Source organism: Molothrus aeneus, chromosome 21, assembly GCF_037042795.1.
Source record: "Molothrus aeneus isolate 106 chromosome 21, BPBGC_Maene_1.0, whole genome shotgun sequence".
Lineage (NCBI taxonomy): Eukaryota > Metazoa > Chordata > Aves > Passeriformes > Icteridae > Molothrus > Molothrus aeneus.
The window spans coordinates 7,552,238-7,566,769 of record NC_089666.1 but is presented as its reverse complement, the minus strand read 5'-3'; the positions used below and the strand labels follow the sequence as shown (position 1 = coordinate 7,566,769).

General features: G+C 51.7%; 1 protein-coding gene across 2 annotated transcripts in view; it reads right to left on the bottom strand.

Annotated features, from left to right (window-relative positions):
* The window catches only part of RERE (arginine-glutamic acid dipeptide repeats), a 171,427-nt gene that overhangs the window by 42,076 nt on the left and 114,819 nt on the right, over positions 1-14,532 (bottom strand). For both annotated transcript variants that reach the window (XM_066563795.1, XM_066563796.1), the window contains one exon: positions 1,154-1,234. In XM_066563795.1, coding sequence (XP_066419892.1) covers positions 1,154-1,234 — 81 coding nt within the window. The remainder of the gene's footprint in view (positions 1-1,153; positions 1,235-14,532) is intronic.

Here is a 14,532-nt window from a genome sequence, read left to right as displayed (position 1 = left end):
ACTTTACCAACCAGCAGAATCAATTTCTAGAAGCAAGCACTGATTTGTTCTAGACCCATTCTAGGAGATATTCTGGAGCAAAGAGGAAAGGCACGGTACGTGTAGGTTTGCTAGATGCTGATAAGATCCATCCTATTCCAGCATTCCCTCCCAGCTGTCACCTTTCCAGACCTGCACACCTCACAATCCAACAGGATCCTCGAGTCCACCAAGACCTGAGCAGCAATCTGAGCTTCCTTTCTCAGCAGGATGAGTGAACTCGTAATTGTCTCATCCTCCCCTTCCTTTCTAACTCACACAGTGTTACTATTTACCACCCCGAGATTTGTGTTATCACAGCACTGTCTCACAGGAACCTCGGGGAGGAGAATGGAACCATCCCACAGAAACTGAGAGCTTTTTAAATATCATTACAGCCACGCTCTTCCCCAGCGCACATCCAGCCTGCACACCTACACAAGTCTGAGCGCTCTGTGACGCTTCAAATCCCTGACACGCTGCTAGAAAACAGTCCAGCTCCATTTGCACGGAGCTGCCTCCCCGCTAAACCCAGAACAAAAACGAAAGCACTCTCCCGAAGGCTCGAGGACACCTGCAGGACACAGCCCGAGGCTCTTCTGGGGCAAACGGCAAAGGGACCGCGGCTTCCCAAGGCATCGCAATGTCCTGTGCAGGGTTTGGGGTGCAGGGACAGGGTTACATAACCCCGAGAACACCGGGGCACGGCGGGGCCAGGCACGGGAAGGGTTAAGCAGAGCCCGGCGCGGTGCGGGTCACGGCAGACCCCGATCCCATCAGATGCTGCTTTGGTTTAGGTTTTCTTTATTTACCCGCTGCCACTCGAGCCCCACCGGGTGACACAAAATGTATTATCCCGTCGTAATGTCAGAATTTAAAATTAGATTCGCTCTCCATAAATACACTTCAGCCAGGCTCAGTGGCTCCGTCCAGCCATGACGATTATTTTATGTAACATCTTTCACAGCCCAAGACCTAAAAACTGCACTAAAAACCAGCAGCTGCCTTGGCTGGCTGAGGATTTCTCTTCCGTTTATCTGAGGAGAATTCGGGGTAAAAAGGAAAGAGTTTCGCAAGATCAAACAGCGAAGCAGCGAGAGAAAAAGCGAATTACATAAAGTCCAAATGTACTTACGGTCTCCTTATTGGGAAGCAACTCCTTTCGGATTCTGAAGAAGTTCTTGCCGTACTGCCTCAACCCCTTAATAAACCGTTTCTGCGATAAAAGATAACAAAAACAGCGTGTCAGCAGCAGCAGCAGCAAAAAAAAAAAAAATGTTAAAAAAAAAATTGAAAAAAATCCCCCAAACGGCGGCGGTGAATCGGCGCCGGGAGCCCGGGGAAGCGAACGCACCTACAGGGCTGCGAACGGGGGAAAGGGCTCGGGAAAGACACCGAAAATCCCCAGCCGCATCCCCTCCTTCCGCCGGCAAGTTCAGCGCTCGGAGCTCCGCCGGAGCCGGGGCCGCTCGGAGCCGCTCGGGGCCGCGGCCGCTGCCGGAGCCGGGGCCGGGCAGCGCGGGCAGAGCGCGGCGCAGGGCTCGGGGCAGGTGCCGCAGGGGTTAAAGGCTCGCAGCCCCCGCGTTCCTCGGCGGGGCTCGCTCGGGCCGGGCAGCGGGGCCGGGCGCGGAGCGGAGCCGAGCCCCGGAGCAGCCGCGCAGGGCCGGGCGGAGGCGGCGGCGCCCAGCGTGTGATGGCGGCGGGGCTGGGCGGGCGGCTCCGCGGGGCGCGCCGCAAAAGGCGGCCTGGATCGCCGGCCCCCCTCAGCCGCGGGCCCGGGCCCGGCCCCGGCACCGCCGCCGCCTCCTCCGCCCGCCGGGCTCGGCCCCGACACCGCCCCCGGCAGCCCCGGCCGCCCGGCCCCGGGCCCGGCAGCCGCCAGCGCCGAGCGGCCGCGGCACCGCTCCCTGCTCGCTCCTGCTCGTCCTCTCTCCCTCCCGCTCGTCCTCGTCCTCTCCCGGCCCCTTCCCCGCTCCAGCCGCGGCCCGGGGCTCCAGCCCTGCCCGCGGCCTCTCCCGGCACATCCCCACAGGAGCCAGCAGCGATGTAAGGCTGAACAAAGTGCCTCTCTCTATTCTAGAGAAGGACTTCTTCCTTCCCTGTGCACACCGAAATAAAAAGGCTTTTTCCTTTCCTATCAACACCGTATGCAGGTTTAAACAACAAGCAAATAGGAAATTTCTGCCTGCAAAACCGATAGGGGATGGTGAGTATGTGGGCCCTACTATTCCAGGGAAAGGAGGGAAATGACAATTCCTAATTCCCTAAAAAGAAACAAGCAAAAAAATAAAAGGCCTTTTCCTTTGCTATAAACACTGTGTACGGCTATAAACAACGAGCAAATAACAAATCCTGTCTGCAAAAAAGATAATGGATGCTGAGTACGTAGGCCCTACTATTCCAGGGAAGGGAGGGAGATGAGATTTTAAAATCCCTGAGAGAGAAACAAGCCTCAAGTTGGCTTAATGTATTTTGGATCACATCTTTTTGCAAACATCTGCTGGAAGGAGGTGGGCAGGGATCAGAGGCTTCCACGAAGGGCATGAGGACTCCCAAAAAGGTGAATTCTCTGCTCAAACAGAGCTCCCGGCTCCCAGCACAGCCCTGGATGCAGGAAGAGCCTGTCTGGAGCCTCCAGGATCCTGCAGGTTTGCTCGCACAGGGATCTATCCTCACCTAACCCTGACCCTCAGAACCAGCAAGACTGCAGAGTTCGCCAGGAACGTGCCCGGGGCCACGGAGACGGGAATTAACCAGCGCTTGTAAAGGCTTGGAGATTACAGTGTGAGATTTACTCATACCCACCTGCTCCATCCCCACAGCCCACACAGCACCCCGGAGTGCAGCGTTCGAGGGGTGCCTGAGCTCCCAAACATGGGAGGTTTTACTGTCTCTGTCTGCCCCCAGACACAGGCAGAAGCCACCAGGTACCTGCAGAGCAGGAGGCTGAGTGCCCACAGCTGCTCCCTCATGCACTCACACTCTCATTTTTGTCATTAATGCTGGGCTGGGGGGGTGGATCCCTCCCCTGGCACCACAAAGCTCTGGCGGGTGCTCTGGGCAGGAGAAGGTGGCAGCAGCAGTGACAAACACAGCCCAGCACCACTCCCAGCATCCCAGAGAGCAGAGCAATCCCTGTCTGCAGGAATTCAACAGCTAAATGGGGAAACATGGAAAGGCAGGCACTGCATAAAATGAGAACACCCAATTCCTGTTCCTTATTTTGCCCAAGACTTACTATGGTGCACTTGAATTCTTGGGCAACCATTTAATTTATTTTTTAAGATTCCTTTTAACCAAACTATGTTATATTTGGGTTGTGTTGTGATTCAACTCTATTAATAAAACCTGTGACAAACTGTTTTCCTTTGACCCCATGGGATGCCAGAAGTTCCTGCTGGAAATGCAAGCCTAGCACGGAGCCCATCAGAATAACACAATTGGAGGGACCTTGAATGCTGCTCCAAATTTGCAAGTAGGAATGAAGTCAATCCTTCTGGCCAATTCTGCTGTCACTTTATGGATGTACAGACCTATCCCTGGGCACTGAGAGACACCCAACTCTAAAGGAGCTTTGTGCCTCTTGGAAAGGCAAGAGAGAGGCACTTCTTAATATACAAATAACAACAAAGCACACCAAAAATCATTTCAGAAACTCAGACAGAAATTCTAGAGCTTAATAATATTTTTTAAAAAACCATTTTCAGATTTTCCTTCCTATTCTAGACGTCCATTAATTCAGGCAGCATGGCCCATTCTCCCTGCAGCAAGAACAGGACTTTTCTCCAAGTCACACCCAACACAGACCTCAAAATGGCTTTAAACACAACAGAACAGAATAGCTGCACACCAAATCAGAGGTGACCTGTTGCTCCCTGGTGTCTCACAAAGCAGAGTGCCTGACACTGATTGAATTTGCTCTCCCCTGCACAATGACTTGCACCAGTGCTGCAGGAGATGCTGCACTGCTCACAGGAGGCATCTGAGAGCGACAGCTGCCAAGCTAAAATAGCCTCAAACACAGGGCTGAGGCTCAGGCCCATGGATGAGTTTGGGTAAGAAGTGGAAGTGGCTCTGGAGCACAATGGTTTCATTTTTACAAGTACATAATTTGGATTTTTAGGACAAACATTTCAATTTCAGCACTTCTGTTTAACTTTAAAAGATTGCTTATGACAGGATTCTGTCAGCATTATTGTTTGTGCCACTCACTGAAGACAAACTGTGCCACAATTAAAGAAGTGCTGTGGGTAATGAAGCAGCTTTAGGAAATCCCAGGGCCTGTGGGGCAGCCGGTGCTGACAGACACAGCTCAGTTTTATGGGGTGGTTTCCATGGCTATTGACCAGCCCCAGCACGAGGCCTCCTCCTGCCATTTGATAATTTGATGAAATGCATCAGATGCTGCAGCATCCTGCGTGTCACAGGAGCTATAAATAACCAGGGCAGAACAAGGAACAAGCGTGTTAATGTCTGCCTGCTGCTGCTGGCAGGTGCCCTGTGTCACCCTGAGGAACAAACCACAGAGTCATGCAGGTCCTGCTTCATCCTGAGGAACAAACCTCCTGACAGGATCCACAGAGCCTTGCAGATCCCCTGTTTCATCCTGAGGAACAAACCTCCTGAGAGATCCACAGAGCCCTGCAGGTGCCCTGTTTCATCCCTCCTGGCAGGACCCACAGAGCCCTGCAGGTCCCCTGCTTCATCCTGAGGAACAAACCTCCTGAGAGATCCTTGCAGGTGCCCTGTGTCACCCTGAGGAACAAACCACAGAGTCCTGCAGGTCCTGCTTCATCCTGAGGAACAAACCTCCTGACAGGATCCACAGAGCCCTGCAGGTCCTGCTTCATCCTGAGGAACAAACCTCCTGAGAGAGCCACAGAGCCCTGCAGGTCCTGCTTCACCCTGAGGAACAAACCTCCTGAGAGATCCTTGCAGGTCCCCTGTGTCACCCTGAGGAACAAACCTCCTGAGAGATCCACAGAGCCCTGCATGTGCCCTGTTTCATCCCTCCTGGCAGGATCCACAGAGCCCTGCAGGTGCCCTGTTTCATCCCTCCTGAACGATCCACAGAGCCCTGCAGGTCCCCCTGTTTCATCCCTCCTGAGAGATCCACAGAGCCCTGCAGATCCCCTGTTTCATCCCTCCTGAACGATCCACAGAGCCCTGCAGATCCCCTGTTTCATCCCTCCTGAACGATCCACAGAGCCCTGCAGATCCCCTGTTTCATCCCTCCTGAGAGATCCACAGAGCCCTGCATGTGCCCTGTTTCATCCCTCCTGGCAGGATCCACAGAGCCCTGCAGGTGCCCTGTTTCATCCCTCCTGGCAGGATCCACAGAGCCCTGCAGGTGCCCTGCTTCATCCTGAGGAACAAACCTCCTGAAACAGCCACAGAGCCCTGCATGTGCCCTGTTTCATCCCTCCTGGCAGGATCCACAGAGCCCTGCAGGTGCCCTGTTTCATCCCTCCTGGCAGGACCCACAGACCCATTCTGTGCCTGACAGAGCTCAGCTGGCACGTTTGGCACGGGGCTGGCAGTGCCAGCCTGAGCTCCTGCGTTTCCATCGTGCCCAGCTCACAGCCTGGCAGGAGGAGCTGCCTGCTGCAAACCCTGCACCCCGTGTGCTCCTCCACCCCAAAAACTCCAAATGAAGCCGCTGCTGAAAGGGTGCACCAGTAACATCCACTGCAAAAACAACCACCAACCTGCTCAGTCAACTCCCACCTGAAGATTTCCACCTGAAACCTTCAGAGAGGCAGCACAACTCTGATGAACCTGCAGATTCATCACTGCTGTTAACGTGTCCCTTCTGACGTGGGGCTGCAATCCAGTTCAGAGCTCATTGCTTTCTCTAAGAAATTCCACGTGCTGCTTCATTCCCTCCCTATGATTCCCACCTGGTTAATGAGTGAAGAGCATTGTGTAATGCAAAACATTTACACACAGGGCCTCTTCTAATCTTTCTCAATCCAGGAAATGAGGATTTTATTTCTCAATCTTTCTAATAAAAAACAAAATCAAATCACCTCTTTAGACTATGTCCAAGAACAGTGAGTTCTTCTCTCAACCTTTTCCTTAATTCTAAGCAAATAAAATGGGAGATTTTGCTGTTATGAAAGCAATAAGTTCAGTGCATGTCTGGAAAGGCCAGGCTTTCCAGGCAGATGCCAATGGAAGTTGTCACTACCTTCCATATTTAATATGCATTTTAAAGTTTTATAATAAATATGGCAGGAAAATTTATGAGGTTTCCATTAGCACAGATAAACAGTAAATACATGAAAGCATCTTTACTTCTTGATCTTCACAAGCTGCAAAACTTCTGTTCAGCGTGCAGCACATTTAGAGATACTTGAAAGGAAAATCACGTTTTCACCCGGTTCTCTCACGCAAAGACACAGAAAACCAAAATGTTTTGGTGGTGTTCATGAGATCCCAGTCTGTATGACAAGGCAGGGATGCTCCCCCTGGAAATTCAAAGCCCTGTGCAGAGTGCAGCCCTGGTCACCCACACAAACCCTGCACTCCCCAGGCCATCTGCCCGGGAGATCAAGTGTCCTCTCTAAACAAACTGACAAGGAATACATCAGCTGAAAGCCTTCGAGGTGCCCGACAATTTGCTCTCTCCCTCCCGACTGCATCGCTTTGTCTTCCTGAAAAATTACCCCGAACAAGGAGAGCCTGGCCCCACAGTGCGGGGGATTGAACCCAAGGCTCTGCGGGAGAGGCACCTCCCAGCCCGGGCTGAGTCCCCACAGCAGCCGCAGCCGAGCCAGTAACAGCTCCCTCGAGGGAATGCCAAGAGATCCTGGATGATAATGACCCCCCTTCCACGGAGCTGCTTTTGTTGGGAACAATGGAGCTCCCATGGTACCTCTGGCTGGCTGGAAATATTGGTATTAAGTGAGCGTGAGCACAGCTGTGTGTAAATGACACATATAAACAGATTAGATTTGTGTATTTATACTGGATGCAAACACATTAATAGCACATTTGCATACCCAGTTGGCTAAATGAGATTGCATGCAGAGCAGGATTACTGGTTACAAACACATTTATTTAGGATTTTCAATAAAGTATTTATATTGCCATTCAGGAGGTCAGGGTGGATTCATCATCCTTTTTCTCCCCTTTGCCTCTCAGGCACACAGGATTGCCCAGCCCTCCCCACAGCCAGGCTGGGCAAGGGCTGCAGCCAGCAGGGGCTGAATGAGGTGCTCAGCCCAAAGGCTGCCCCAGGTTCCTCCCAGTACCTCACTGAAGGGGATGTGTCCTGGTGACCACAGCATGAGCCATCCCCAAATGCCAGTTCACAAACCTCCTCTTCCCCTGCTCTGTTTAATGCCAGGGATCAATGCAAGAGTCTGCATGAAAGGCAACACGATATTGAAGGTGACACAACAGCTCTCAGACATTTCCAGAGCTGCAGGAGAATTCAGCTCTTCCTTCAGCCTGGGCCTGGAGCTGTCAGGGTGTTGCTAACCTTTTGTGCTGACCCCAGCTGTATTTTCCCATCAGGATTTTAACCAGAGCTATTTTTACAAAGAGAAAGATTACAGGTTCACCCCAAGCACCAGGCAAAGCTTTGATTCCCACTCTGTGCTGTACCTGCGTCTGGGGGAGGCCCGATGGGAAAGAGAAAACAAAACAGCAGAAAAATAAAATAAAATAAATAAATTTTAAAAAATCAATTCTGTCTAAACGAGGAGCCTTTCTGTTTGCCCTAATTGCACCCTGATTATCAGCTCTGGGATCAAATGCTCCCAAGCCCTCAGCCCCAGGCCCCTCCTGTTAAAAGCCCCACCATAAATCATCCCCAATAAATCATCCCCGGTGCTGGGAGGCACCAGGCCAGGTTGCCAGGCAACCTGAGCAGGAGGGATGCAGGGATGGATGCAGGGATGGACGCAGGGATGGACACAGGGATGGATGGACGGATGGATGGATGGATGGATGCAGGGATGGACTGAGGGATGCAGGGATGGATGCAGGGATGGACAGACAGATGGAGGGGAGCTGCTGACAAACAGCCAAGGGGCTGCACCACTAGACTGGTCCCTCCCCACCCTCCTCAGGCACGGCTGTAAAACCCAAAGCTCCAAAGGCTCCTGTGAGCAACACCTGCTCCTTGCTCCATTCCTGACTGCTGCTGAGCTGTGGGAGACAGAGATCCCACAGAGATCCCACAGATCACCCATGGATCCCACAGAGATCCCACAGAGATCCCACAGACAGTGGCAGCAGCAATGTGATCCCCTAAAGGAGATAAAATCAGAAACCTGAGCCAGCCCAGCCCAGGCAGAGCTGCAGCAGCTGATGCTCAGATCAAACTCTGCCCTGGGCATTAAAGCAGCATCAGCAGCAGGAGAAATGAAACCTGGCTTTCCTTTCCTGCAGCTCTGGAAGGGCTGTTGGGTAAAACCAGCCCCCACTGTAGGAAGAACAGCTCCTGCATCATTCCAGGCATTTCAGCCCTGGTGACCTCACTAATGGTGCCACGTTTCAGCAGGGGATGAAGGGGAGGCAGACATGAACCCCCTCTTGTTTAAGGCTGCTCAGTTTGCAGTTTCCTCTTCTCTGCCCCTTTCCAAACCAAGGCACAGAGGGCTGAGGGCAGGAGGATCCTCCAAAGGCAGCAACAAGTCCTGGGCCTGCCCAAAAAGAGCTTTGTGTTTATCCAACATCCTCTGTCTCCTGCAATCGACAGCTCCTCGGTGCTGCTAACAGAGCTGAAATGATTTGAGTGTGTTTTTTACATAAATGATTTTTTAAAGGCGCCTTTCAAGAGTTAAACAGGACAAAGGTCTGGCACATTTGTGACCCAGAAAAGCGAAACAATGTGCTGCTGACAAGAGACAACAGAAAGCTTTTGATTATACTTCAGATTGCCTTTTCAACAATGAGATTCATTTCTGGTTGTTATCTTAAGCTGCTGTTAAAATGCTGGTATACAAAAAGCCTTCTTGTAGCTCAAAACCAAAGAGCAAGTGAACAGAAGGAGCTGGACATGTTCCTTTTCAAGGACTACCTGAAATATCTTGTGTCATCCTTCAAGGCTCACACAGCATTTCCAGTGAAGTTCCCTACTACAGAAATGTTGTTCCCTTGGGACTTCAACCATTATTGTCAATTATTCTGGAGACAGTTTCTGCACTCAAACAGGGACTTTTATGCAAATGGCAGAAGGAAACAAATAAAAGCACTTCAAGAGCCCCCAGACTTTGGAGCAATGAACAAATCCAAGAATAATGAGACAAAATGGGATTATCCCTCTCAGAGGCAGGTATTTCTGGAGTGCCCTCCCAGGTAAATCATTAACAGAGGGGCTGTGACTGCAGCCATGCCCAGGGTGGAATTCAGGCGCTCAGATACAAATTCCAGGTTTTGACCCTTGCCAAAATGACACCAGGCAACCTCTGGAAACTCCCTAAATTCCTCTCAGAGCAAGCCTGCCACCGGCTGCAGTGGAGTGAGGGGACACCCGAGCATGCAAAGCTCCGTGAATGAAATTCTGGGGATGGCAAAATCAAATCCCAGGCTGAGGGACACATCCTCAGTGAGGGGGAGAATGGGGCCAGTAGGGAAAAAGGAACCACAAATAAGAGAGGAAATGATTAAAGATTTGAAAATGAAATGCAGCTGTAACAAAGGTGAAGGCTGCAAAGGAAACCTTGAAGGTGGATATTGTGGAGGGGCAGGGGGAGGGGGGCTGAGGCTGTGGAATTGCCTCCCCAGACACGTAGAACTGGACAATACCTCCCATAACAGATAAATGAAATATGCACCCTAATAAAGCAGAGGTGCCCTCTTTGCCTTCCCCAATTTGTGGCAAATGGGATGTTTGATTTGAGGGCTGAAGTTATTCCAGAGCGGTGGAGGGGAATGTGCTGCTGGGCCATTTATCAGCTCCTCTAAATGCATAAGGCCTGGCTGATCAATCTCCCCACGGCCTAAAAGCCATATAAATCTGAGGGATGCAGCCAGAGGGCTGGGCCAGCAGGGCCACAAGAACAAAAGGCTGGGGAAACCCAGGGTGGAACAGGCTCGGGGGGAGCAGGGCAGGCTCTGTGAAAGCTGAAACACAACCACAAACCCTCACCACAAAACAGTCACAACCACGAGGCACAAAGTACAGAAACAACTCTGGGCAGAGCAGCAGGATTTTAACTGCAGCCTGTGTCTGGGGGAAGCCCAATGGGAAAGAGAAAACAAAACAGCAGAAAAATAAAATAAAATAAAATAAAATAAAATAAAATAAAATAAAATAAAATAAAATAAAATAAAATAAAATAAAATAAAATAAAATAAAATAAAATAAAATAAAATAAAATAAAATAAAATAAAATAAAATAAAATAAATAAATTTTAAAAAATCAATTCTGTCTAAACAAGCAGCCTTTCTGTTTGCCCCAATTGCACCCTGATTAACAGAGATCAACACCTGTGAGCCAGCACAGGGACAGGGATGGCACAGGGCAGGGGGACAGCATGGGGACAGCAACAGGCACAGGGACGGCACAGGGACAGCACAGGGCAGGGGGACAGCACAGGGCACAGCACGGGGATGGCACGGGGATGGCACAGGGACGGCACAGGGCAGGGGGACAGCACAGGGCACAGCACAGGGACAGGGATGGCACAGGGCAGGGGGACAGCATGGGGACAGCATGGGGACAGCATAGGGCAGGGGGACAGCACAGGGCACAGCACAGGGATGGCACGGGGATGGCACGGGGACGGCACAGGGCAGGGGGACAGCACAGGGCACAGCACAGGGATGGCACAGGGATGGCACAGGGCACAGGGATGGCACGGGGACGGCACAGGGATGGCACGGGGACGGCACAGGGCACAGCACAGGGACGGCACAGGGATGGCACAGGGCACAGGGATGGCACGGGGACAGCACAGGGCAGCTCCCCGTGAGCAGAGAGGAGCTGGGGGCTCCAGGAGCTGCTCTGGGCCAGCCACAGTTCAGGGTGAAGCTCCTCCATGGCCAGGGATGGACCCCAAACCTCTCCCAGGGCCATTTCCACCCCAAAGTTTCCTTGCAGCCCACAGGGAGCCCCTCTCGTTGGGCTCACAAAGGAAGGCTCTGCAGCTCCAGCAGAACTCACAGAGCCCTGGACCATCCCGAGCTGGAATCCCCACAGGAGCACTGGTCCAACTCTCCCCCTGCCCAGGACAGTCCCTCCCTGAGCCTGGGGCAGTGCCCGGGGAGCCCCTCAGTGCCCACCTCCCTCTGCCTTTGCCACTGTGGAGCTTCCCCTGGGTCCTCCCTGCTGCCAAATCCCTGCCATGGCCCCAGCGCCATCAGCTCTGCTGGCACTGCCACCCTTGCAACGCATTAGGGATCTGGGATGCACGCACAAAGTGATGAATATTTAGTCCCTATTCATCCACTACAGAAGCAGCCTATTATCAAACAAGTGACACCTTTACAAACTTAAATTAAATAATGGCTCCCGTGGAGGATTCCCAGCCCTGACAGGATGGCAAGTGATTTAAGGAACACGAAGCTGAGCAACTGGTGATGGATGGTGGCTGAGCAGGGGCTCTGTTACAGCCTGCAATGGAACAAATGATCATTTCTCAGCCTAATTGAACGTGGCCGCCCCGCTCGTGCGCTGAGGAGACAAAGCTTGGTAATTTGCTTCATTAAAATGCATTTTTATGTCATCAGAAAGATTAAAAAAAAATTGGTTCTGTTGATAGGGGAGATTAGAAAAATAAAATTTATCATGCAAACAGCACTTGCAAATGAGGTGTATTTTGGCATTCATACTGCTTATGTTGTGCAAGAAAGATAAGCCCTGAGCACTAAAGCACACAGAGCATCCACATTGTGACAGTAATCAACATTTCTTCAATAGGAATTATGTCACTACACCCATTTGAAGAGCATTTTGTCATTTGCTGCTGCAATGGCCACCGGGCCAGAGTAAATAATTCCCAGCTAAGCTGTTGGGCAGAACACAGAGAATCCAGTGACATTCAGGAAGTTTGGGGGCCTGGGGCTGTCAGCCTCGGTGTTCAAACAAAGAATCAAAGTCAAGACTCAGACAGAGACCCAAACGAGCAGGGAAAAAAATTCAAAAATCCAAAATCATCTTGTCAAGAAGCAGACAACACTGTCATCTGTCTGCACTCACTTTGTTTTAGGGGTTGGGGTTCTTGTGTTTGTAAAGCAATCTTGTTAGGAACAGCAAATTGCCATTCAGACAGCAAACAACTCCTCCAAAATAAAACAGACATTTGCCACGTCAACTAATCCATTTCTGGGCTCTGTGAGTTTAATAAAGTGTAATTCCAACATAAGCAGTTGAAAAGGAGATGCTTTTACCTATATCAACTTGGACTAAGCCAAAATCACTTGGAAAGAAGCTGCAGATTTCTATCACACACTAAACCCAGAAAAATACCAAAGCACTTTGTTATTTATTCCTCTCTTTCAATTGCACTTTCACCACAAGCACCAGAGGTGAGTTACTGCCCCTCCCTCGCTTCTCCAGCCATGCCAGAGGCACTGAGCTCAGAAAATCCCACTTGCGCTGATCCCTGCACTCCCCAGCTGCTCCTCAGAATGCCATGACTCAGTTTCCTTCTGGAGCAGCACAGGATACAGCAGGAGGGTAAATATAACCCAGACTCCGGATCTATCCCTGAGCAGATAAAATCTGCTAAAATAAAAAGGATAAAAGGTCAGGGAGCAGCAGGCAGGAGCTGGGCCCAGGCAGGAGTCTGGGGCTGTTCTGTGCCCAGGACAAGGCTCTGAGCCCAGCCCAGGGCTCTGCTCTTGGGCTGGGACAGACCCACAGACACCAAACTGACCCTGGGCTGAGCAACAACAGCTCCTTGGGCTCTCTCTGTTTATCAAACCACGCCCGTGCCCTGAGGGAGGACAAAGGCAGCCCCCACAGCCCCCAGCAGTGGCTCCCGTCTGGAAATGCACACCCGGGGATGATGGAGAGTGCCAGGAAGTGCCAGGGAGCTCCATTCTTGAGATGCCCTTGAAAATGAGCTGGAAAATTCTGACAACCAACCTCTGTGGTGTTTATTAATCCTGCAGGCAGCACATCCCTCCCCTTGGCAACAGGGAGCTCAGGGGCTGGGAGTGCAAACCCTGCCCTGAAAAACACACCAGGAACTCCTGAGTGCAAACCCTGAGTGCAAACCCTGCCCTGAAAAACACACCAGGAACTCCTGAGTGCAAACCCTGAGTGCAAACCCTGCTCTGAAAAACACACCAGGAACTCCTGAGTGCAAACCCTGAGAGCAAACCCTGCTCTGGAACACACCAGGAACTCCTGAGTGCAAACCCTGAGTGCAAACCCTGCCCTGAAAAACACACCAGGAACTCCTGAGTGCAAACCCTGAGTGCAAACCCTGCTCTGGAACACACCAGGAACTCCTGAGAGCAAACCCTGAGTGCAAACCCTGCTCTGGAACACACCAGGAACTCCTGAGAGCAAACCCTGAGTGCAAACCCTGCCCTGGAACACACCAGGAACTCCTGAGAGCAAACCCTGAGTGCAAACCCTGCTCTGAAAAACACACCAGGAACTCCTGAGAGCAAACCCTGAGAGCAAACCCTGCTCTGAAAAACACACCAGGAACTCCTGAGTGCAAACCCTGAGTGCAAACCCTGCTCTGGAACACACCAGGAACTCCTGAGAGCAAACCCTGAGTGCAAACCCTGCTCTGGAACACACCAGGAACTCCTGAGTGCAAACCCTGAGTGCAAACCCTGCTCTGGAACACACCAGGAACTCCTGAGTGCAAACCCTGCTCTGGAACACACCAGGAACTCCTGAGTGCAAACCCTGAGTGCAAACCCTGAGTGCAAACCCTGCTCTGAAAAACACACCAGGAACTCCTGAGTGCAAACCCTGCTCTGGAACACACCAGGAACTCCTGAGTGCCAACCCTGCTCTGGAACACACCAGGAACTCCTGAGTGCAAACCCTGCTCTGGAACACACCAGGAACTCCTGAGTGCAAACCCTGCTCTGGAACACACCAGGAACTCCTGAGTGCAAACCCTGAGTGCAAACCCTGCTCTGAAAAACACACCAGGAACTCCTGAGAGCAAACCCTGAGTGCAAACCCTGCTCTGGAACACACCAGGAACTCCTGAGAGCAAACCCTGAGTGCAAACCCTGCTCTGGAACACACCAGGAACTCCTGAGTGCAAACCCTGAGTGCAAACCCTGCTCTGAAAAACACACCAGGAACTCCTGAGTGCAAACCCTGCTCTGGAACACACCAGGAACTCCTGAGTGCCAACCCTGCTCTGGAACACACCAGAGCAGCTCCTGGAGGAACCCAGGATGGTTTGGGCTGTGCTGGAGCTGGAATTTGGAGTTTCTCCCCCTTCCCACCCAGACACAGCTCCTGGCCAGGCCAAGGGGCTGGGCTGGTGATTTTGGGATCAGCAGCGTGGTAAATGCTCAACAGATAAAAATGTTCCACATGAGGGCAGGGAGATGGCAGATCAAGGAGCACACACAGC